The 22,851-nt window shown below is 35.1% G+C and overlaps 2 protein-coding genes across 11 annotated transcripts; one reads left to right on the top strand and one right to left on the bottom strand.

The window, feature by feature from the left end:
* Positions 1–83: 83 nt before the first annotated feature.
* On the top strand, positions 84–8,759 carry LOC110840412 (histone chaperone ASF1). 4 transcript variants are annotated; one of them, XM_022085448.2, is made up of 6 exons: positions 84–261; positions 360–454; positions 3,251–4,160; positions 6,618–6,936; positions 7,713–7,860; positions 8,569–8,759. In XM_022085448.2, the coding sequence occupies exons 4-6, from the start codon at positions 6,632–6,634 to the stop codon at positions 8,716–8,718; spliced, it is 603 nt and encodes a 200-aa protein (XP_021941140.1). In that variant the 5' UTR covers positions 84–261; positions 360–454; positions 3,251–4,160; positions 6,618–6,631; the 3' UTR covers positions 8,719–8,759. The 4 variants fall into 4 exon arrangements, with proteins under 4 accessions (XP_021941140.1, XP_087197149.1, XP_087197151.1 ...); XM_087341022.1 differs by having other exon boundaries at positions 85–261; positions 3,251–3,320; XM_087341023.1 differs by lacking the exon at positions 3,251–4,160.
* A 199-nt stretch (positions 8,760–8,958) lies between these two features.
* Positions 8,959–22,828, bottom strand: LOC110840409 (E3 ubiquitin-protein ligase Fancl). Of its 7 annotated transcripts, none has more exons than XM_022085440.2 (11): positions 22,690–22,828; positions 21,938–22,119; positions 20,113–20,232; positions 18,979–19,035; positions 16,945–17,220; positions 16,111–16,264; positions 14,952–15,076; positions 13,599–13,817; positions 12,831–12,902; positions 11,873–12,120; positions 8,959–10,520 (listed from the first exon to the last, which is right to left on the bottom strand). In XM_022085440.2, exons 2-10 carry the CDS (start codon positions 22,043–22,045, stop codon positions 12,082–12,084), a joined length of 1,170 nt encoding a protein of 389 aa, XP_021941132.1. In that variant the 5' UTR covers positions 22,046–22,119; positions 22,690–22,828; the 3' UTR covers positions 8,959–10,520; positions 11,873–12,081. The 7 variants fall into 7 exon arrangements, with proteins under 7 accessions (XP_021941132.1, XP_021941135.1, XP_021941131.1 ...); XM_022085443.2 differs by having other exon boundaries at positions 21,938–22,096; positions 22,690–22,823; XM_022085439.2 differs by having other exon boundaries at positions 21,938–22,141; positions 22,690–22,820.
* Positions 22,829–22,851: the final 23 nt, after the last annotated feature.

Here is a 22,851-nt window from a genome sequence, read left to right as displayed (position 1 = left end):
AAACACAGATATTACCCTCTACAGATAATACCGGCTTACACCTACATAATTGAGTGTATAGGCTATACAACACATAACTGTAGTTACAGAGCCCCTCATGGTTGCCATCTGCAATATATTATAATGTTGTCAGCCAGCAGCATCTGAAAATTTTCTGTGATCACAGCTGTTATTTGCGGCCAATTGTTGTGTATTTGATCTAATGTTTTGTGTCATTGTTAAATTATGCCTTATGTTTTAGTTACTACACAAATTAGACTGGTAGGACATAGCGATGTAATTCTAATGGAATTACTCAATTATTATGCGTGTTACATATTTATTTATTATATTTTGGAACTAAGTATGACCGTTTCCAGGAACGTGGACCAACTATCGTAGGAGACGAATTTTCTGATACGGAATTGATGTCGTATTTGGGTGCCGTTAAGAAGACCGAGCCCGGAAATAATTTGTAAGCGATATTAATTTAGTTGTTGCTTTGTCAAATTAAAGTATAGTTTGTTCTTCTGTTTTTTATAAGCAATAATCTAATGGAAATTGTTTATAAGAATTTTTTTAATTTTTTGGATTTGGATCTTCTAGGTTGTGAAATCAGCTGAAAATGCATTTCTTTTGCATACAAGTTTAATTTTTATTTATGGGACAGCAGTTTTCATATTTATTTAATTCTTTCTTTAGATAAAATCAGCATTAAATCAAGAAAAAAAATAGTTTTGTTATGACATCTTCAAGACAAGCATAACATGCTTTGTTCCTTATATGATAGATATAAATATAATTGAAAACTGTTTGTGCTAACTTAACTCAGATGACAGTATGGCTGATAAACATATTTCACTGGCTACTTGTAAAGTGATGTGGAAAATTGTGAAAAACTAATTGAAAGTGTGCTGAAATTTTCAGTGATGCTTGTACATTCAAAAGGTCGTTGCAAAATCGTTGTTAAAAATGGCTTTACTTTAAGTAATCATTTATATAAAGGTGTATCTATCTTCATTTTTGAGGCACTTGTATAAGAAGTTTCTATTAGTTGATGACCCAACATGTGGTTTTTATGTTAACTGGGTAAAAACTGCCCTCTTGTAGAGACACAGAATTGTGTTCTTGGTAGAAGGTGTCATTTTCTGCAATAGTATTGGTTAATGTTATGAAAATTTAGGATGCATTTTACCTTCTGAAGATTGACTCCAAACTTGACCTTAGAAGAATATATGATGTTTATGTACTTTAAATGCTTTTATTTGTATACGTTCAAAGTTTACATATTTGTAATTACCTTGTTTTATACAAAAATGTTATCTAGGAATTCCTCAAACATAACCTCTCCGAGCTAAAATTTTCTAACATACAGGTAGTCTCTGATTTATATTCTAGATACAGTGATGTATGTAGAAATAACAAAAGTTGTAAATCACTCAATTGTCAGTAGTACTTATTGCTTAAAATGTTGTTACTTCAGAAGACGTGATATTAAAATAGACTAATAGCAATGCATATACAGTGTGCACTGCATTGTTTAAGGATGCATGTGAGTTATCCTCTCTATTATGTGATGAAGGGAACTTGGAAAGAGTCTAGTGGATCATTTGAAATTTGTAAAATGAAACACTTCCATTAATAATCTATACTTATAAATAAAAAAAAGCTAATAGTATTGTTTCTGTGTGTGTTTTTGCTTTGATTTCATTGACAAAACTTGGAAATTGCACTGACTCCATATGTACATGGCATAGTCATTATGTTTAAATGAAAAGCACATATTTCATTAATCCTCAAAGGGAACATTTTCTCTTTCTTGTAATGTTTATGGCACAGCAACACAAACATGTACTTGAAACACAGTCTCATACTCTTTTGGATATGACTAATTTTGTTAGCAGAACCCAAAGGCTTCACACAACTGGACTTTATTCTTAACTCACTCACAGTTCTATTTCCATGAGCATTTCAACAGCATAAGGCTACAAGGACATAACTACAATCTAACCCCATCATAGTGCCATATTTTGTCTGCAATGAGTATTGGCATTAAACTAGGATGGTGGTAATTTTTTTTATTTTTGGGGATGTATCGTATCACTTGTTCATTAATAACTTAATTGCTTCGTGTTTGGTTTTTCACATTCACTTGCTGTATCCAAACAAATAATGCATCCTCAGGTTCTTCAAGTGTTTCATCATTTGACCATTCCACACTTTCATTTGTTTCATTCCCTCATTCTTTCTTTCTTTTTCACAGAGAATATCCCCAACTGATGGATGGCTTTACGTCATAAATGATACATTTGCCAATATTTTCTATCTGGATTTTGTTGTTTGTGGGCATACATGCCTGTTTTGTCACCAACATTTAGCACCGCCTCTTTCGTACATTACAGAATTGCTACAACTTATCGTAATTATACACATCTGTATTTGTGTGTACTCGTTAACTTAACTTCCTTACTCTGTTAGCAGACTGGCAGTTGTATTCTAACTGAAGTGTGTTTGCATATTGTATGTTAGTTGCTCAATGCAAATGTACAGAAGACTGTTTCATGATGAAAGAGTCCATTAACACTGTCAACAAAAAGGGGTGGTTCTGTAACAGTTCTACTAGAATTATTGGAATTTTGCCTGTTATTATATGCACTTTATTCTCAGTAATGTTTATATTTTCAAATCAACACCTCTCCCAGTTCATTTACCTTAACTGCTTGGTTTTTTAATGTGTGTGTTGACACCACTGACCCAAAGTAACAACCCAACTTCCTCTACAAGTTGCTATAGGTGGTTTCTTACCTAAGAAGGTTTCATTTGTTAACTCAGAATTGTTTGTGTACAGTATTTTTATACTTGAATATTCCAAGGAGTTTTCTGTGTAGCAAGTAGAAACAAATGGCATATCACTGTATGTGGACTTGATTATGATGCATAATGGTACATTTGTATTGCCATGTTGTTGATGGCAGGTGGTGGCTAGTTCAGGAAGCATTTTACCTGAGCATTTACCTCTGAAAATATATAGGTCATATATAGATGGTGTCTGTATTGAGGTTTAATTGTACATGTTTCACCAGTAACCGATTTTTTACAGTGTTATAAAAGACATTGTAAATAACATGTTGAAAGATTGATTTTCAGTAGGATCCCTTCTAAACGGTAGTAGTAATAGTAGTAGTAGAAGAAGATATTCCTTCTATGTGCTATGGTGCTATGCTGTTACATAAATAACTCATAATTAATGAAATAATGCAATGTGTTTCAGTGCTGTGTATGTTGCTGAACATCCTCCTCGCTTGATTCTCAATAAATTGGAAGTCAGAGGTTACAAGCTGGTAGGCATGAGTGGAATTGGGCAGACTTGTATATGGACGATGCACAAACCATTGCCAGATCATGGGGGGATAGAATTTAAGTGAAGAGCACACATAATATTTCAACCAATAAGTTGAGTAGAATTTAAGAAAATACTTGGGATACAAGGATGTATTTTGTGATGTATGTAGTATTTTTATTTTATATAGTTCATCTGCCACATTAATTGCATGGCTTGAAAAATATTCTAAATAAACAGAAAATAAATTTAAGATGGCCATTTTCTGGTATTTGGCCCCATGCTGTCTGGTAGATACTGACTATCGTTTCAGAGGTGCATACTGCCTCCATAATTAGGGTGACTGATGATGGAGAAAGCACCTCTGAAATATTCATCTTTATATACCAGACTATGTGGTACCCAGAAGACAGCCATTGTTGTACCTGTCACTGCAAGAACCAGAAAGTAAATTGTGGATTGTGGTAATTAAATGTAATTAAGATAAGCTTCTTAAAGGATCAAACTAAACATAAAATTGCGTTATATCTTTATATTATAGGTCACCACGTGCAGCCAGTGCCTTCCCCTTGATTAGATGATTTTTCAAGCCCTTCGAATGTTAATATTGCTTAATTTATGAATACATATTTTGTAACTTTTCTTCAAGGGTTAAGGTGGAAAATATTACTTATGAAATGTCAAAAGGCAAGGGGGTATACTATAGGTTCAGAACCTGTGCAGCATGTATACCAAGGTGGTATGTGAAGTCTCTTCATGGTGTACACAAGATATATTTCATACATTGTCAAAGACAGGTTGAAGGGGACTGATAGCTGTCGACAATTTAGAATTTGATTTTGTAAGTTTGCTTAAAATAAAGTTTTATATGATTATCTTGTTTGTACAACACATATCACATATGGTTTGAAATAAGAATTAAGTCTCCATTGAAAATGGGCATGTGAAATATTGCCCTGAGGCCAGGGGATGCATGAACTTTTCAGAAAGGCTGGGGTAACGTTTTTAAATGTAGATGACGGACTGTGACACGTCAATTTTGTTTGTTATTAACTGTGTTCTACAAGAAGACTTGTGCATATTTTGGGCATGCTACTTTGTAATCCTAGTTTATGTAGATTTCTGAGTATTTTGTTCAGGTCAGCTCATCATTCCTTATAAATTAAAATGTTAATAGAACCTTATGCATGAGTAATATAAATGATCCAACTCTAAGTTGGTCATTTTTGCATCCATTTGTGGTGATATAATGGTTAGTACATTTGCTTCCATCTCCAGTTTGAATCCTAAGGTTTCCTTTTTCCTCATTCTAATCAAATTCTAGTAGGCCACATTATCTCCTCTCATTCGTACTGCTTGAAAATCATGTCATTTCTTGATGTTAATTAATTTACATCATTAAGGATATGATCCAAAATGTAGCTGGGTATGATGTACAGTTTTGTTTCTGTACACGGCAAAAATCACCGGCCTGCAAAGTCTATGAAACAACCACCAGATCATTCATTTACTAGATAACTTAGAAGCAAAATATAAAATGTACCAGTAAAAGAACCATGGAATATTTATCTTTTCATACCATGATTAATAATTATGATAAATGGAATGGAGTTTTCAAATTTTTATCTTTTGGAACATACCAAACACTTTGAGAATATCTTGTGACACTAAAGTTAGTAGCATTACTGATGTTTTGAGAATACAGGGACAGTTAGTATATGATACGTAGACATGATGTAATGAGCACATCTGACTGCTGAGGATCGATGTTTATATCTTTAGATAGGAAGGTAAAAAATATTCAACCAACCAACCAAAAAGCTAACTGAGGGCGGAGTCCTGCGCAAGCGCAAGCATCGTCCCTACCTAGGTGAAACCATTCCTGTACACAAGGCACATTGCTGGAAATGGTAAACGGTCTTAATATAAAAAACGGAAATTTTGCTAAAGCTAACGGGATTTCGTCGTGGCGGGAGCCTCGATCATTCAAACTGGGATCTGTTGCTGCTGATGGGAGGTTAACCCATCAGACAAGTTGTCCAAAAGAATTTGGTTGGTTGGATCTCTGGGGTTTGAACCCAGAGAGGGAGGGGCCGTTTCGGCTGAAGGCCTCTGCGGCATGGGGGGAAGATCACTTCAGCTGATGGCCTCCATGATCGGGGGGGAGGGTGGCGGGCCGTGCCCCTATTGGTAAAAAATATTGTAGCGTGGGACGGTTTTTATACAAATACAACAATGTCATTAAACAGACACAACAGTTATAAATGAATACAACAATGTCATTAAACAGACACAACAATGCCAGACACAATAATGTCTAACGCAACAATGGCTATAAACAAATACAACAATGCAAAAAGCAGCAATGTCTATAAACATACAACAATGCCGAATACGTAACAATGTCAATAAACAGACAACTAAACTGTTTATTGACATTGTTGTACTGCTCTCACGACAACACGTTACAATATTTTGTACTGGATGATAACAAGAATTTCCCAAATATAACCTGCTTGCAACTTCTTTGGAATATTACTTTGATGTGTTACTGACATTTCCATGTATTTGAACTCGTCAACATTTTAAGGGCCGTAATTATATTGTTTTATTTGTGTTCACATCTACACCAACATGGTTATCATCTAAAAGAGTTCTCCATGTTTTTATGGTATTTATGTTTTTGTCGAATAATGCTTAATATCTTTCACTGGAATGGATGCTTTATATGTTCCATATGGTTTCAGCTCCTCCTCACTTTCCAGGGCTTTCCTAATAGTATATGCAAAATAAATAACATTGGCACTAAAGTATCTACTTGTTTCAGACAATTCTGAATAAGAAACTGCAAAACTTAATAAGATAAGACATTTTTTGTGCGATGAAATAATCATAAGTAAAAAATTACCAGTAATACAAAGTTGACTCCTTTACTGTAATTGAGAGTTTGCATATCACTGACTAATCAGCCCAGCTCCCACACTTCAGAAGTGTTCGGTGAAGTCCCAGTATTTTCAACTAACTAATTAACTAGATGGCTTACGGAACCCAAAGGTTCATCACTGAATTAACCAAAGCCCTCCACCAGAACCACCAGATGTGTAGTGTGTGATATGACATAGTGGCCTTTGTAATTCTGAAATAGTTTTCGAAGACATTATATATCAGGTAGCTGGTACGTGAACGAATCCTCTTGTCATACTGAGTATTATATTCTGCTGTTATTGTATTAATTTAAATAGTCAAATATTAACTTCACTGAATAAACACACTAATGAAAATGTTCCTGTTATTTCAGACTGATTGATTTCCATGGCAAAAGTGCAGGTAATGAATGTGGTTGTGCTAGACAACCCATCAGCATTCCTGAATCCATTCCAATTTGAAATCACTTTTGAATGTTTGGAAGATCTGCAGGAAGATTTGGAATGGCGTATCATTTATGTAGGCTCAGCAGAAAGTGAAGCATTTGATCAGGTGTTGGACACTGTTTATGTCGGACCAGTTCCCCAAGGACGGCACATGTTTGTGTTCCAAGCCGATCCACCCGACCCTGCTAAGATTCCAATTGCTGATGTAGTTGGAGTCACTGTTGTTCTGCTCACTTGTTCTTATAGGTATATAATTTTGTATAAGATTGTTTGTTGCCACAGATGTCCTTACAGGAATGCAGAGAATCTATTATTGTAACTGTTCATAAAACTGAGCGGGTAATTCCAAGGAATCTTAGTTTTATTACCATTATTTGATATCTTATGTTATGTACTATTGGTGTTGAAATTTCAGCATAATAGTTGACTATTTATTGGTCATATTTCTAGTACTTAGTAAACAATAAAAGGGGGAGTTATTAGCATGGGGCATCAACTTCATTTAGAAAGGAAGTACTGCGCAGTATTTTAGATGTATTATAATAAAAAAAGCAATGTATGTGTAATACATTTCCAATTTACAGTGGGCTAAAAGGCACTGGGGGGTGCACTGTCATTTCGTTATAAATTGTTAATCGTGAAAAGTTTAAGGCTAATATGGTTTCATCATGACTTATGTTTGAAGCATGCAACTGTTTTACTTTACTTACTCATTAGAGGATTTGATTACAGTGCTGTTGTGTTGCTTCAGGTATCTTATTTGTAACACCATCCAGTGAAACACTGGGTAAATAATCTGTTAAATCTAAATAGCAATATTTCCCATGCAGGCTGGGCTGAGTGAATATGTTAATGCAAAGACAAAGGGAGATTAATGAAACCTTATAACTTAAATTCCATTGCACTTTGCATAAAAGAGTAACAAGACATTAGTATTGTGTCCCAGAGAAAATAAGTATTCTGTTATGTGTTACACTGCAGAATTCTGATGTTTGTACCATAAGAGCTTCTTTTCATTACAGGGGCCAGGAGTTTATTCGTGTAGGTTACTACGTGAATAATGACTATGGTGATCCAGAATTGCGGGAGACGCAGCCCCCTTCTGCTCCACAGTTTGACAAACTGCAGCGAAACATTCTAGCCACCAATCCAAGAGTCACACGATTCAAGGTTTGGTTCATTTGACAGGTTCTACCCTGAATTATTTTAACTCAGCATATTTCTGTGTATCAATAGGCATATTTTGTATGGTCAGTTATAACTGATTGAATAGTAAACTTTATAAGGTATAACAATTCTGACTATTTCAAGTTAACATGCAATACTATACCATTTAATTTACAAGTAGCAGAGGAGTTTTGCTTTTCTTCATAGGAAATACACCCTTTGCTATACTTTATCTTTTGGACTAAGAGAAATTTTGTAATAAAGTTCTACAAGAAAATTTCATGTACATATTTTCCATTTCATCAAGCCCATGTATATGGGTATGATAAAAAAGGGGAACCAATTACATGTGTTATTTGTTATTTCAGATACATAGATATAAAGTGTTGTAAAGTGAGGGCTATCCCTGTATTTTATATACGTATCTTGCTGTGGAAAAATCTTGGAAGTTAAAAATTATTTTTCATATACAGGTGGCCCAAATATATATATACACATTATAATACAGAATAATAACTTTGTCAATCAGTTCCTCACCACTGTCAGTTGTGCCATGAATTTATTAAGATGGCTTTATTTAATTTGTTGAATGCATGTATACATCTTTCTGGGACAGCCTGTATAAATACATATTCTTAGTAGTGGATTCATTATCTTCAACAGAGATATAAGTTTTTCTGTTTATTCTTTGACTGTCTGTATCTGTTGCAGGTGGATTGGGATGACAATCCAAACAAACATAACAAAATCTCCTCCTCATCCAGTCAACTGGATGTCAGTACAACAAGCATGGATGAGCCAATCAAAGCCAACCTTTTGAATTCTTCGACCAATGACAGTATTGTCAGTATGGAGTTGTAAATATGCTGATCTTTTAATAAAGTTTCTTCTTGAAACAGTCACTGGTTGCATTATATGTGCTTGTGATGAGGCTAAGCACAATATTTTCAAATGTGCAAGTATTGTTTTAGAATCATAAGATGGTACGAATTTTTTATGCGACAACACAAAACATTGTTATTAGAGAGTCAAGACTGGACAAGATGATTGTGTACAATTGTATAATGTGCAAGTACAGTAAACAATGAAGAAGTATAAAAGTACAGTGGGACACAGTCATTTATTTTTGTATGTTAAATTTGGTTAGAATTAATCCTAGTACAATGAATGAAGAGAACCAACAGAGCATCGATGCATTGCTTCCACCATGTCCAGAGGAACCACAAGAGTCTGATTGCTATGGAAGTGGTTGTAGCCCCTGTGTGTTTGACATTTACCACTTGCAACTGATAGAGTGGCAGAAACAGTGCAATGAGATTCGCTGCAATGAAAGATGTCGCTCGGAGACCACTGATACAGAATCAGACAAACCGTTACTATCACAGATCAAGTTCAGTCCATTGGACCTACTTTCAGTGCAGTGTTGTGTGTGCACACGACACATTTATATACTTATTTCAAGCTGTCAGAGTCAGCTCTGAGCAAGACCTGAGAAGTCATGATATAAAGTATACACATCTTAAAGGACCTCTTGAAATAAATGTGGGTCAGTTTCATTCTTCTACCCAAGATATTTTCACTTGTGAAGCAACCCAATTTTTATTCACATGTCCGAACCCGAAGTAAATGTTTGGACATATCTTACTAATATTGACCAGAGAGAAATGTCTTGAATGAAAGGTGGAGGTTTTAATAAAATACAATATTTGCATAAAGCATATTGATTTAAAACGGTTACTAGAACTATATTACAACCATAATATTGCATATATTTTTTCACATGCTCCCCTAGTATCTCTGCCATTTAATTGATGTTCACTTGATTTGTAAAATACTGCAATAATATATCTAAGACAGCACAAGTTATTGACCTTCTTAATACCATCCCCAAAGATAAATTTCTCCATTAATTTTGTAAAAAATCTCAAAGCGGCTAAAAATCTTTTTCGAGTTGTGTTTATAAAACTCCCATTGTCATTTACTAAGGTATGTCTTATTTCAAAAAATGTATCTACATAAGAGCAGTCTATTAAAAATAAAGCCATGGATATTCATCTCTTTAGGGATGGAATATGAGACGTGTTAAATTTTGAATTTATACTGTATGTAACTGACAATACTGGACTTCTCTATTCTGCTCTTGTTGTTATGAAATTCCATACCAAGCTTGTTGATTGCATTTATATACCCACCAAACTTTATTCTTTTTAAAAGTTTTTAATAATGATTAATGTAAAAATGTTAATGGAAAGCATGTCATTTTCTATAGATTAAAAGGTCAATATGGTATTTACTGCAAGCAAAGTCATTGACAGGTTGTAAATTTTGTGAAACCAATGGAATGGATACCTAATATAGCAGTTCTGTAGTATATTTTGTATACTGAGTTCCCATTGTTTTACATTTTGTTCTTGTTTTAAACATGATATTACCACATCATATTTATTGTAGTGCATTTTTGCCAGTTATGGAGCTGTTAGGATTGTGTAATTAAATAAAACATTTTGTAGCATCAAAGTGTTATAACTTCTTTACGTGGCTTGTCTTATTTGCAGCAATAGGTGGTACATTCTCTTAAGAATGATCCCCCACATATAATGTCAACGCTTGCTTCTCCGTGTCTTCCAAAGGACCAGTAGGTACAAGGCTGAAATTCTGTGCAACTGAAAATAATGGAGATATCATTATCCTATTACTGAGGCTGGTTAAGAAAGTTATTTAGTGCAATATAAAGTTACGTGAGAACAAGAATGCAGCTGAAGACAGGCTGCAGCAGCAGTGTGCGTATTCCTGATCTCATCTGTCAGACAGACAGGACACAGAACAGAAAGGAGCTGAGATCACATCACAGTTGAGATGTTTTGATAATTCCTTATCATGCATCACATTTTAAAAATAAACAAATGATGACATTTTTGTAACTTATAGCTGAGTGTTAATGCAGTTTAATCTAATAAGTTCCAAAAACTTCTGAAATTTAACAGCAATTTTTCATGTCTAGAAAACTTACTATATGCCATTTTTATTTGGACTAAATATGTTTCAATAATTTGTTTCCATAATGGTAAAATAATGATTAGTATATACTGAAGTCTGTGTTTCATATTGGTGATCAGCTAGTTAAAACATAATGAATTCTATCCATGTTCGGTTAAACTAAGTCTCTCACACTATTTATAGATGGACAAGAAACAGAAGAGTATTGCGACTTCTATTTTGTCTGTTAATATTTTCCCTATAAACTTGTAAAAATTGTCTTAATATGCATTCAGAAATATTAACACTTAAACAATAATCCTAAATTACATTAAAATTGTTACTTTTGAGACTACAGCATACTTAAAGTAAGATATTACAAGCGTCTGATACCAAAGTAACAAGGAACCACTTTGAAAGACGGAATAAGGAAAATCGTGAAAAGTTAAGTTTGGATAGCTGAAATTTAGCATCCTGATCTAAACTGTTTCAATTCCCATTCTCATAAACTTTCCATTACAATTAGTAATTACCAAAATAAAATCACTTTATCTTAACTGCAACAATGTTTGGAGATTCAACTGCCCTACCCACGGCATTACAATTCCACGTTAAAATTTACTATGTAGGATGGAATCAAACCTATTAATTTCAAGCATAATACACAAGTAACTGGCATCAGCCAATTCTGTCTCGATTGTCACTTATTTGAACATTTCCCTTACGTGAGATACAGGATTAACATTCACTGCTTTCAGTTATACAAACCGTCCCTGCATGATGAAATCACTAACTCCTGTAATTGCTGGTAGCGTGATCCACTGTTAACACCTAGGCCTGCCACTACACAGTAAACAGCTTCAGAAAATGTGCTTCATTCACCCAAACACGTTTATATTGAAGAGTCTAGGTGCAGTACAGTAGTGTTTTATTAATGAACATTTAAGTACGCCATAAAAAATTAATCTTTTCATAAAACAAGACAATACTGCAAACTAACACACAAAGACATAATGAGAAAGAAAATACAAGTACATACATCACAGGCCATCTACCCCTGCCCCTGTTAGGTGCTTATGCCATCTTCCAGGATGTAGTGAACACTTCTCATGTCTCTATGACGATGACGGCACCAGATCTCCAACTTTCACCACTAACTTTTTTCTTACTTCCTGATTGGCTTCTGCTCACTTGGTGAGATTGAAGGAATACACTTCTGAGATGGGAGTGTGCTCTTAGGGCAGAATTTTAATTCTCATATAAACTTGGTTTTGGACATGAAATTGCCTGTAAGACACAAAGTGGAAGATGTGTAATAAATGTGCACACGTTAAAAACATTTAACTTCATTTCTATCCACAGTACAACAATGTCAGATTCAGTACTGAAAAATTTGCCAATGCAGGCTTAAAAAATGGGAAAGAGAAAATCAGAGAAAGTCCACCTGGTAGTTTGTTTACTGTCTCTTGTCTGTTCTGCAAACATGATTTTAAATTTAAGCAACAAGACATTTTCACGGGCATTAGCCTGAGAATTTAAATGGTAACCCACTGTCCAAGCAAAGTTCTTATGTCTGAGATAATTTGATACCTTAAAATAAATTTTATTTTCTAAAATATGATAAATACCAAGTAATTAAGAGTAATTTGTTCACCATATGCATCATCTCCATGTATTGCATAAAAAAATCAAACTTTCCTGGAAAAAATGCCACAGTTCATAACAAGACTGTTCTTATGTGATGGAAGAATACAATTCTGAACTCATTTAGATGAAAATAAACAATAAAACTGTCCAATAGATTTTCCTTTATACCCATTGAAAATTTCATATCATTCTACAGTCATAAGGTGCAAAAAAAAAGGCAATTAAATACATAAATTTAAACAAACACCAGAAATGTGTTTGTTATTGGTATTAAGCCCGTGGTGTATATATTCTGCAATGTGATCTTCCCAGTTGGACACCCCTGTTTCAGTATGTTTGTAACAACTTACCATGCTACAGTTAGGGCACTCTCCATGAACATAATTGAAACTTTTATTACTGGTTGGGAGTGTTTGTAGCCACTGGAACACAAAAAGTTGCAAAATAAGCACAAAGACACTCAGCGTATGTTCAAAATGCCAGATTTATTTTGATGCAGTTTCATAAAACAACATCAATTACTACCTTATAGCAATATTACAAGTATAAAGGATGGTTAAGAATGAATCTGTGACAATGAATGGTGAAAGGTGCAACATAAATTACAAGAATTTGGAAATAAAAGTGCCGAGTGAAATTAACTGAACACAGAAGAGGAATCATTTACATAATGTGAAAGTGTGGTGATATGGCAAAGGTTTATGCACATTTTCATATTATTAACAGTTAATTGCAAGCACTACGGCGAATGTTTAAGGAGCCAAGTTAGCTCAGTCAGTACAAAGACCGACTACACACTGGACAACTGGGGTTCGATCCCCGGCAGGGGCAGAGGATTTTTCCTCTAGCCTCTGCACCCAGACTGGCATGTAGCGCAACAACTTAGCTTATAGCATATGTAGAGGGTTCCCAGGAGATATCTGATGTTTGACTTTCCACTAAGTATAGTTATATTGAAAGATACCAAGAAGTAACTGCAGGAGAAATGAGCAAAAATAAGTTAAAATACAAGCTCTCATAAATTCCAATGTGAATATGAAGACCTGCAAATATGTGCAATAACCCATAACAGGTCAAGAGGACTTAATACTTCAAAAGTTAATAAAAATGTATGCTACCTCAAATAAGCAGGACAAATGATACAGCATGCCACATTTCTCATTATCACAAGCCTGTGAGGGGAGTTCTCCTTCCAGTCGAGCCATGAAGCAGATGGCACATTCCCCTTGATGTAAAAGATCCTGTGGGTGTCCAGTATCAGCTGGTGCTGCTGGGAAACCTGACAGTCCTAGTACAAACTTCAGGTTTTGTATGAATCCATCATCACTGGACCAAAACTGAAATGAGAGCATTGAAAACCCACATACAACAGGCGGTAAAATCCTTCATACCGCCAAAAAAGCTGTTATAACAAATTCATGTTGTGTCTATTATAAATATATGATTTAATCCCATATCTAAACTGATTTATGATTATATGTGGTAGTGGCATTCCCTTCCGGAATTTAGTAGTGGCATTTACTTCTTACGTGGCTTGGTTACCAAGGACATATTTAAAAAATGGGGTGCAGAATGCGGTTCTCTCTTCAATCAAGTATAGCTTTATGTCAAGAATGAAACACAGAGTACCACATAGCATGTGATGAACATTGCAAGACTACATGACAAGAGGTGATGGGATGTAGTTTCACAAGGACTAAGGTATAGCAAATATAAATACAACATTTGAACACAGATGATACATATATAGTGCTTTGATTGCTGAATTTCTGGGGCCTCTAGCAAGAAGACCATCCCTTAGAATGCAAGGAGATAAATATTTTACATCAGACATGTTGCTAACAAAGTATTATATCAAGGCATTCTACATAATAACTGGGTATTTTATATTATGCCCACCCATTTTGGACACTTCTGAAACTGGTACAGGAAGTTCTAACAATGGATTTATTACAGCAGTCACAGGCACAGAAAACAGAAATTAGTGATGTCTTTATAAAGAAGTATCAATAGGAAATGTGATGTACTGAAAATGCCACATGTTTCACTGACATCAAAGATACCTGGCAGATACCAAGATAGACTTTCATCTTTTCAGGTTGTGGAATCTGAAATCTGCATCATCAGTAGACAATATATCCATTGTCAGAACCGCTTCTGTACCAACATTGTATAATCAGTCAACGTGACATACACAACAGGGATTCCCAAACAGAATCTACGCCCAATAGCAAAAAAGATGATTTTGAAATGCTGAGAGATGATTTACTTAATAGACTCACATTTCAATAAGTTCTGGGTATGACAACTATCATCATTGTGTTCTGAAGAACACCTTTAAGCACAGACATAAGTACTCGTTTGAAAGATTCCTTCAGCCCCACAGAGCAAGACTTCAAAACCAAGTGAAGACAGTTATTCACATTGCATGTTCCTATTGTAATTATTCCTGTAATGTTACCAAATGTTACCTGAAACTTTTCAGTAAGAGATTTTTTAAATGGTATGATGGCTCGTTCTGAACCAAGGAATTTGATATCTGGCCTCTTGGTTGCATTGAAGGGGTCAACTGTAATCTGTATTGACACATTACTCCCTGTAATAAGAAACAATTAAGGAGCAATTATAAGATACACAGAGACAGAAAAGTTAATTTGGTTGGTTGATTGACTAACCCCTCAACACCGACACATTTAACGTGTCAAGGTTTACATGTCACGTGTTATAGTCTAATGGGAACCTTTTTGCATTATCACTTTGAAGATATTCTGTTGTGTGTTTGGTATGCTCTGAATCACAAAAATCTGAAGTTTCCACTATGTCAATTGCAGTAGCGTCCACAATACTTTTGAGATGGCCCCATACTTAAAAATCCAGTGTGTGTAAGTCAGGTGATCACTAACTCTTAACTCAACAGATTTAGATATTCCTATATGAGATTTAAAGTTTTCACCTCGATCCTAGACTTTCCCAACTCCCTGTGACAGAATAAATAAATAAATGATTCTTATCAATTAAGCCTACTTCATTATTATTTAGTAATAATCACCCTGGTAATTATGAGTTCAAGTTGGGAAGTATATCCCAAACTTACATTCCTCATATGTGTCTCATGTAACCTCGATATTTGACTGTGATAAATTACTGTATCATAAATGATACTCATATAATTAGTTATTTGTTAGGAAACCAAGAATTACGTAGTATGACAAGAAGGCAGGAGGTACAGTGGGAACAAAGAAAGTATGGAGGCATGAACAAGAGAAAAATCTATAAAGAGATAGAAAGAAATAGAAATAGCTTTGTGACATGCTAATCAGTGAAAGGGACACACCTATGCATGGTGATAGTGATATAATTATGTAAAAATAATTGTTAAGTGAAAAGAATACTACATTTCATGTATGATCTGAAGCTTTCACGGCGACCAAGTATTTTGAATTCTTCTCAGACTACCAACTGTGTATAGTGGTTTAATGGAGAAAAAACATGAGAACCATCTTCATCCTCAGCGTACTCTGGGTTTACTCCATTAAACCACCTTACACGGCTGGTAGTCCGAGAATAATTCATATTACTACATTTCATATTTCCACTTGGAATTTGTAAAGAATGTGATTTAAAGCTTACCAATCACAATCCTCCTGTACATATCTTTTCTTGTTGGGTTATCAGGATCTATCACCCAGCATTCACGATCGACTTCATCTAGCACTTCCCAGAACATTTGTAATCCTGAAACCTGCTGCACAAAGCTCTTGTAAATTGCAGCAAGTGAAGAACCCTGAGGGAATAAAACCTTTTTTTTTTTCTTGTGAGGTTTACCAGATCATCAGGATTTTTAATAAAAACACAATGTTGGACAGATCAAGTAAAACATCATAATATGCGGTAGGAAGAACATTTCAGATTTAGAAATGTGACAGTAGAGACAGCCAATTCCATGGTTTATTATTTTGTATGTTATTTAATGATTCTGTATCAACTGCAGCAGTTAGCATCTAATTAAATTAGAACATGATTATCTTCAGTGCAAGAACTGAGGAGGAAACAGTCATGGTCTATTTCAAAGTATTGCCACAACATTTGCCTGGAGAATAAATTACATAAAAACAGCAACTTCAGTCATAAAAAAACACACTCCAGCTATTTGTTTCAGATTGTTTTATAGTATAGTCTAGTTCAGAAGTACAGTTACATCACTTTATTTACATTTTCAAAAATTATTTGTGTAACACCATACACGGAATCATCTGTACTAGGATGCACCAGATCAAGCAGGTAACAGAAGGAAAGGTAAATTTCTGCCAGACCACATGGTGCAACAACCCAGAAGACAAACACGTCCTTCCATTTTTGCATATTCACCATACATCAGTCAGTGTCTTCTCACGTTTTCAGCATCATATAGGCGCTACAGTTGATAAACCTCTAATCAGTCAATAAACAAAGACACCTACTCACCGTCTTTATGTTTCTGACAAGCTGTTCTGGAAGATCAGCATGAATGACTGGTGGTGAGCTGGGATAGTTCATCCCAAGACTGAGATTGAGGATGTGATTTCTTCCTGCCTGGTCCACAGTCTGCAGTTTCACCTCATTCAGTGAACTGGAGACATGAAGAACATGATCCAGACCAAGGACTTCCAGCTCAGATATAATGTGTTTATATGTTTTGACTAGGAGATGATGATCTGAATGCAGTAATGATGCAGCAGTACCTGCCTCCAAGCATTTCATCTGGAATAACAGAAATTTCATCCCAGACTTGAATTTCAAAGAGTTTAACCACAACAGATACAGATGTTTCCATACACTCTGTATCTTTTATTTCTGAACCAAGTCTGAGAACATCTGCTTCCCAAATTTTAACCTGTAAATCACTGTGTGCTATCAGTAACTTTACATTACAGCACATTTATCTATGAATGAATGACTTGGTTCTTTTCAATAATGTGCTGGTGTGCATTATTATTATTTATTTAGTGTTCTGTCTGACGACAGGTCCATATGAACAGGATCCTTCCATCCTTTTCTCGGACTGGGACCTGTTCATATACGTTCTTGGCAGATGATCCAGAAGTGGTTTGCCATTGCCTTCTTCTGTGTGTGAATGGAGTAATTGTTGGGATGCCACGGAGGAAAACTCCGTGTTGCCTAGACCACGGCCTTGCCCAACACAAGTTATAAATTCGGGCACCGCCGGGAATCGAACCCGAGACCCCAGGATTACAAGGCCAGCGTTCTAACCGCTAGACCACCGTGCGGTAGGTGTGCATTAGTGAAATTAAATATAGTGTTACCGAAAGACTTCACCAATAATACCCCACATTTAAAGTGATCCGTAAAACAAATGAGATATCGTGTAAAGTTCTCTTCAACAGGTTTAGTGGTCGACAAAAACACTTGTTCGCTCATTCACAAACAAACCTGGAACCACTGCACCCAGTGTTTATTTAAACTAAATAAAGACTGTGAAGAGGTACAAGGGAGTAGATGTATAGTTCCACATATTCTTAACCTAAGAATTAGATAGAGGTGAGTGAAAGTTCACAGGAACAATCTACAGTTTTAAAGAAAAAGAAAGAAACTGTCCCATGGAGAGAAAGCATCAGCTTCTGACATTTACTGCCAATTAAAGGCACAGTAATTCACGAGGGCCTGTAGATGAAAAAGTGTGGGCACACTGGGTGTTACTGACACCAAAACAAAAGCAAATATGGGTGCAATAATGTTGCAAGCTGCTTGAACTGACAACCCTGATGGTATCTTTGCCAGGCTGGTCACAGAAGATGAGTCATGGTTTCATTATCATACCCCTGAAAAGAAAAAATAATTCATGCAGTAAAAGCATGATGGAAATTCTTAGCCCAAGAAATTTTGTACAGCTCCCTCTGCTGGAAAGCAGATGCCCTTGGTTTCCTGGGACAACAGTAAACAGTGTGATTTACTGTGGCATCCTCACACATCTATATCAGAAAATTCAACAATAGCACAAAAACAAATGGGAACACAAAGTGTTAATGCCAGGCCCAATGCCAGCTGTCAAACAACACAGACATAAGCATCCTTTGGGTCCAGTGTCTGACAATATCCACTGCATTCACTGGATTTGGCTGCATCGGATTATGCCATTTGACAAGATGAAAGATCCACTGTGCACGCTGATGAAAACTATCCCGAAAGAGTGGTTTTCTGCATCCATCAGTAAGTTACCAGAAAGATGGCAATGGTACGCTGACCTCAATGGGAAGTATCCAATCACTTCTCAACTATCATACATAATGTTAGGATCATGAACTCCCAACCAAACAGGTTACAGACTTGCTATAGCATAATTACTGGTGAGAAAAAATTAACAGGTCTATGAAAATTGGTTAATGGATTAAAAAATTACAAGGGAATACAGATATAAAAATCTACATGTCTAGACTATCATATGAAATGTAAAGTTTAGGTTACAAAATATTTACATTACACGTGTGTCATTATACATACAATTAGATTTTGCAGGCACTCCAGGTAAGCAAACAGGGATGAACAACTTTTTGTCCACTGGAACAAATATAAGAATTAAACAATGAAAACCAATTTATGTTACAATTTGACATACATGAATTAGGTGTAAAAATATATAAGTGAGCTGTAGGTTATTTGAGAATGCTGTATTAACTGAATTTGCAGTGTCAAATGAGACATGAATAAGTCACCGGGGATTTGTATCTGTGATCTGTTTGAAAGTATTATCCAGTGTTCACATAATGAAATCTAGGAAATACTTTAGCCAACACAGTCAAAATTCAGATACGGTATGTTCTAAGCATAGAACAGAAATGAAGCTATATACCAAGATGAACCTGTAACACACCAAACACCCATTTTTATTCTGAATTTTCTTACAGAAGTTGCTTACAATATACACTCATCTCTGGCAGCACAACTGGCACCAACAGAAATGTGATAACTGAGACTGGCAGAGAACCCTAATAAATTCATAGAAAAGCATGAAAAATACTTCATACTCTGTTTTTAAACATTAAAGTCTTACTGAATTACATCAAAGGATTCAAAAGGAATATTTCAATGCAGGTTGCCACAAAAAATAGTAATAATACCTAACAACTACAAATTACATTTGCCACTGCACTAATCCAGCGCCATAAACAGTAATATTAAACTGGACCTCAGAGAATCAGTTTGTAATAATGTAAATTAAATTACACTGGCTACATAAATTTCTTCCATAATTATAATAAAAGTGTCCATTAGCTTGTGTTCTGTGTAGTATTTTAGAAACCTTGAACAGCTGAACAGACACATTCCATACTGAAGTTGTACAATGGTATGTGACTGTTATCCACTTCATCTCCCTTCGGAACCATTTTGAGGCTTTAGAGATGCTACATAAACATATTCCTTGTGAGGACAAGGATGGTTCTTGAAACATCGGTGTTTTCATCATTAAGTCACCTTACCCAGCTGGTAGCCTGAGAAGAATTTATTATACCTAGATCCAAGGCTTTCTGAACAAGGGGTCCAGCATTATAATAGTTTCTGGATATAAGGAATCGGCTATCAGACAGCTACCTAGAGGTGAAAATCATAATAAAAATAGAAAATCCACCCAATCACCTCATTTAGATTCTTTTCATGTCCTTGAAGAATAACACTCAGTTCCCATGAGCACCTGATTGACAGATCATTCAAGAATGGGTAATGTGGTACGTGCAGACAGATGTAGAATTCTTCACTCTGTAAACAAAGACACACTATCTCAAACAAACTCTAAATACATTCCTAGTAGTAGCACATACAATAAGGGTACAGAGGTTATCAAAAGATGAAACTTTGTTTACAATTTACAACACTTAGGCAGATATTTAAATTTCTACATGTTCCCAGCATTATTAACAAATCATGGAAGTAACAAGCACAGAAGGATGTAGATTAGCAGCCAGCAGTATTCTTTGCACCGAATTAAAATTTTGACAAATTTAAAAAAAAAATACATAACATAATATACAGACTTCATCAAGATCAATACTTTTATTTTAAATATTTTATTATAAGAAAAACACAAACATGATTTTGCCCTTATACGAAGTACAAGAGCAAATTCTAATTGTGGTATTCTGAATTGCAATGCTTTGTACTGTCGTCAGTGGTTACCAACATTTCAGAGGAATGTATCACCACCATCTTGTGCCACCATAAAAGTGATAACAAAAAATATTAAAAAAAGTCAAGTGTTCATGACACTGTTCAGTGTAAGCTTCTCACAACCACTATATTTCAAGCAGAAGTATTATGTGTTTCATAATGCAATTGGATCCCTGTAGAATGTTCATTTTATACATATATACAGACAGCATGATTCAATCATTTTGGTATGTTTGGAAAAATATTACCTTTCCGAATGATGCCAGTGATGTATGAATTGTCTGAGTCAATGAATAAATAACCTTTATATGGGCAGTATTTCTGCCACATGACTGGCTGCATCATGAAATCATAACAGAGGGTTCCTCAAGAATTTCCCCATGTCATAACACAGCTTTCAGAGGATTCTCCATCCAGTCACTTTCACCCACAGAAATACACATGAAGTCTGATTTCTTTAGAATGTAAATGCATAAACAAATTTTTGTACAACTATGTTTATTGCTTCCCAAGTTGTACATGTGAATAGAAAGGGAGACGGAGAGACAGAGTTAACAGATGCATTTTTGCAACTTTTAGTTGTGAACATGCCTTGATATAAACTGGACAGCTCTTAATTATTAGGCCCAACTTGTATTCCAGAAGAACCAGGTTTGATACCTAACTGGCACCACCTTATCTGCCTTAAGATTCCTCATTATCTACAAAAAAATGGTAGATTGTAATATACAATAGTACTGAATAACAACTTTACAATGACCCTACATTTAAGCCTGTTTATCCAACATCCTGATGCCTTAATATACAATCAAATTTATCACAGATTTTGTTTTATTTAAGCTTCCTATGCCCAAAATAAACATAAAATAACAAATTAAATCAAATTTATCTAACCTTACATAACTTTATGTGTAATCAAGCTTTGATTTATCAGAAAAATATAAAAGTATGTACAAACACAGATAAAGAAGGCAATTTTAACTTCATTACAGTATAACTAAGAAAATGCTAAAAAAACAATGTATCTATGTTAAAACACTGCGACACTGGCACTTTAAAAAGCACAGAGACTCCACCCTATCTCAACAATGTAAGTAATTTGTAATTAAAGCCTTACACAGGAAGTGTATGGGAATAAATAATTTTAATTTTAATGTACACTGTCTTCCTTTGCAAAAGGTTATGTAATTAAGGGGTGGAGAGCCTCTTGTAGATTTATATTCCTGCATAGCATTAATCTTCTTGATAAGACTGTAAAGTTAGCAATTACTCTTGAATAACTCACTTTTATACTCACTCTTAGAATACTTACCCCTGCTTGAATAAAACCTTTGTACAGTGTAAAATCTCTGTTCTGAGGAACAACAAGGGGAAACTTTTTCAGAACAAGCAATTGGTCATTCATTCCAATTCATCTGCTCCAGTTTCCGCCATATAACGTTTAAATCGGCCAGTACTGTAAACGCCAACCATACACTCCTACACATACATCATATATGATCTGTAATGGTATATTTCACGGATGTTCAGAATATTTAAAGAATCGAAAAACACATTACATACAGATACTGAAAGCGTGATGTGTTCATACACAGCAGATGTGACGTTCAGTGCAATCATCTTCCACAGTATACTGATAAGTCAAATCCAGAACGATAAATCATATTTTAATTAAATGTATAGCACGGAACTTTGCAAGAAAATGTAAAATCACCTCGATTTTTACTTAACTCGGAAAATTTCAACGGCCATGGGAAACATAAATATTGTTTGAGTTTATCTAAAATACTTGCTTCTAAATTGCACATTTTTCTGGTGTATTTGGATAAATAGGATTTGAGGTTCTCACGACGGTGAGAACGAAGACGGTTGTCTTCTGTGTTATAGCACCGTGTAGTCTGTCAGGAGAAGTCCCTGCTGCCTTTATCATCAGGGCAATGATGGAGTGAGGACCGCAAAACTTCCAACAGACTACACGGTGCTACAACCCACAAGACTTCATACATGGATAAACATGAAAAATGAATTGCATCATAGATATTAGCTTACTTAGATAAATATTCACTACAGTATTAAGTAATTTAATTTCTTTGGTGGGAACAAAGATGACATCATGCTCAGCTCTGTTAAATTTTCGTTCTACATTTGTACACAACATACAACCACTGTGAGCGAGCAACTGCTGTGTTTCGGTAAATGTTACGTGACAGA

This window comes from Zootermopsis nevadensis, unplaced genomic scaffold (genome assembly GCF_977971745.1).
Source record: "Zootermopsis nevadensis isolate Lab colony 2312 unplaced genomic scaffold, Znev_1.0 Znev_ptg000061l, whole genome shotgun sequence".
NCBI classification, from domain to species: domain Eukaryota; kingdom Metazoa; phylum Arthropoda; class Insecta; order Blattodea; family Termopsidae; genus Zootermopsis; species Zootermopsis nevadensis.
Note: the sequence above shows the minus strand (reverse complement) of the source record. Positions and strands in the feature narration are given on the sequence as shown.

Coding starts and splice junctions, on each gene's coding strand:
- LOC110840412 (XM_087341023.1), top strand. CDS start 6,632: ATGGCAAAAGTGCAGGTAATGAATGTGGTTGTGCTAGACAACCCATCA. Junction 6,937..7,712: donor CTGCTCACTTGTTCTTATAG/GTATATAATTTT, acceptor TTTTCATTACAG/GGGCCAGGAGTTTATTCGTG. Junction 7,861..8,568: donor CAAGAGTCACACGATTCAAG/GTTTGGTTCATT, acceptor TATCTGTTGCAG/GTGGATTGGGATGACAATCC.
- LOC110840409 (XM_022085440.2), bottom strand. CDS start 22,045: ATGAATGACCAATTGCTTGTTCTGAAAAAGTTTCCCCTTGTTGTTCCT. Junction 16,265..16,944: donor TTGTCAGAAACATAAAGACG/GTGAGTAGGTGT, acceptor TTATTCCCTCAG/GGTTCTTCACTTGCTGCAAT. Junction 15,077..16,110: donor GTACAGGAGGATTGTGATTG/GTAAGCTTTAAA, acceptor TTCTTATTACAG/GGAGTAATGTGTCAATACAG.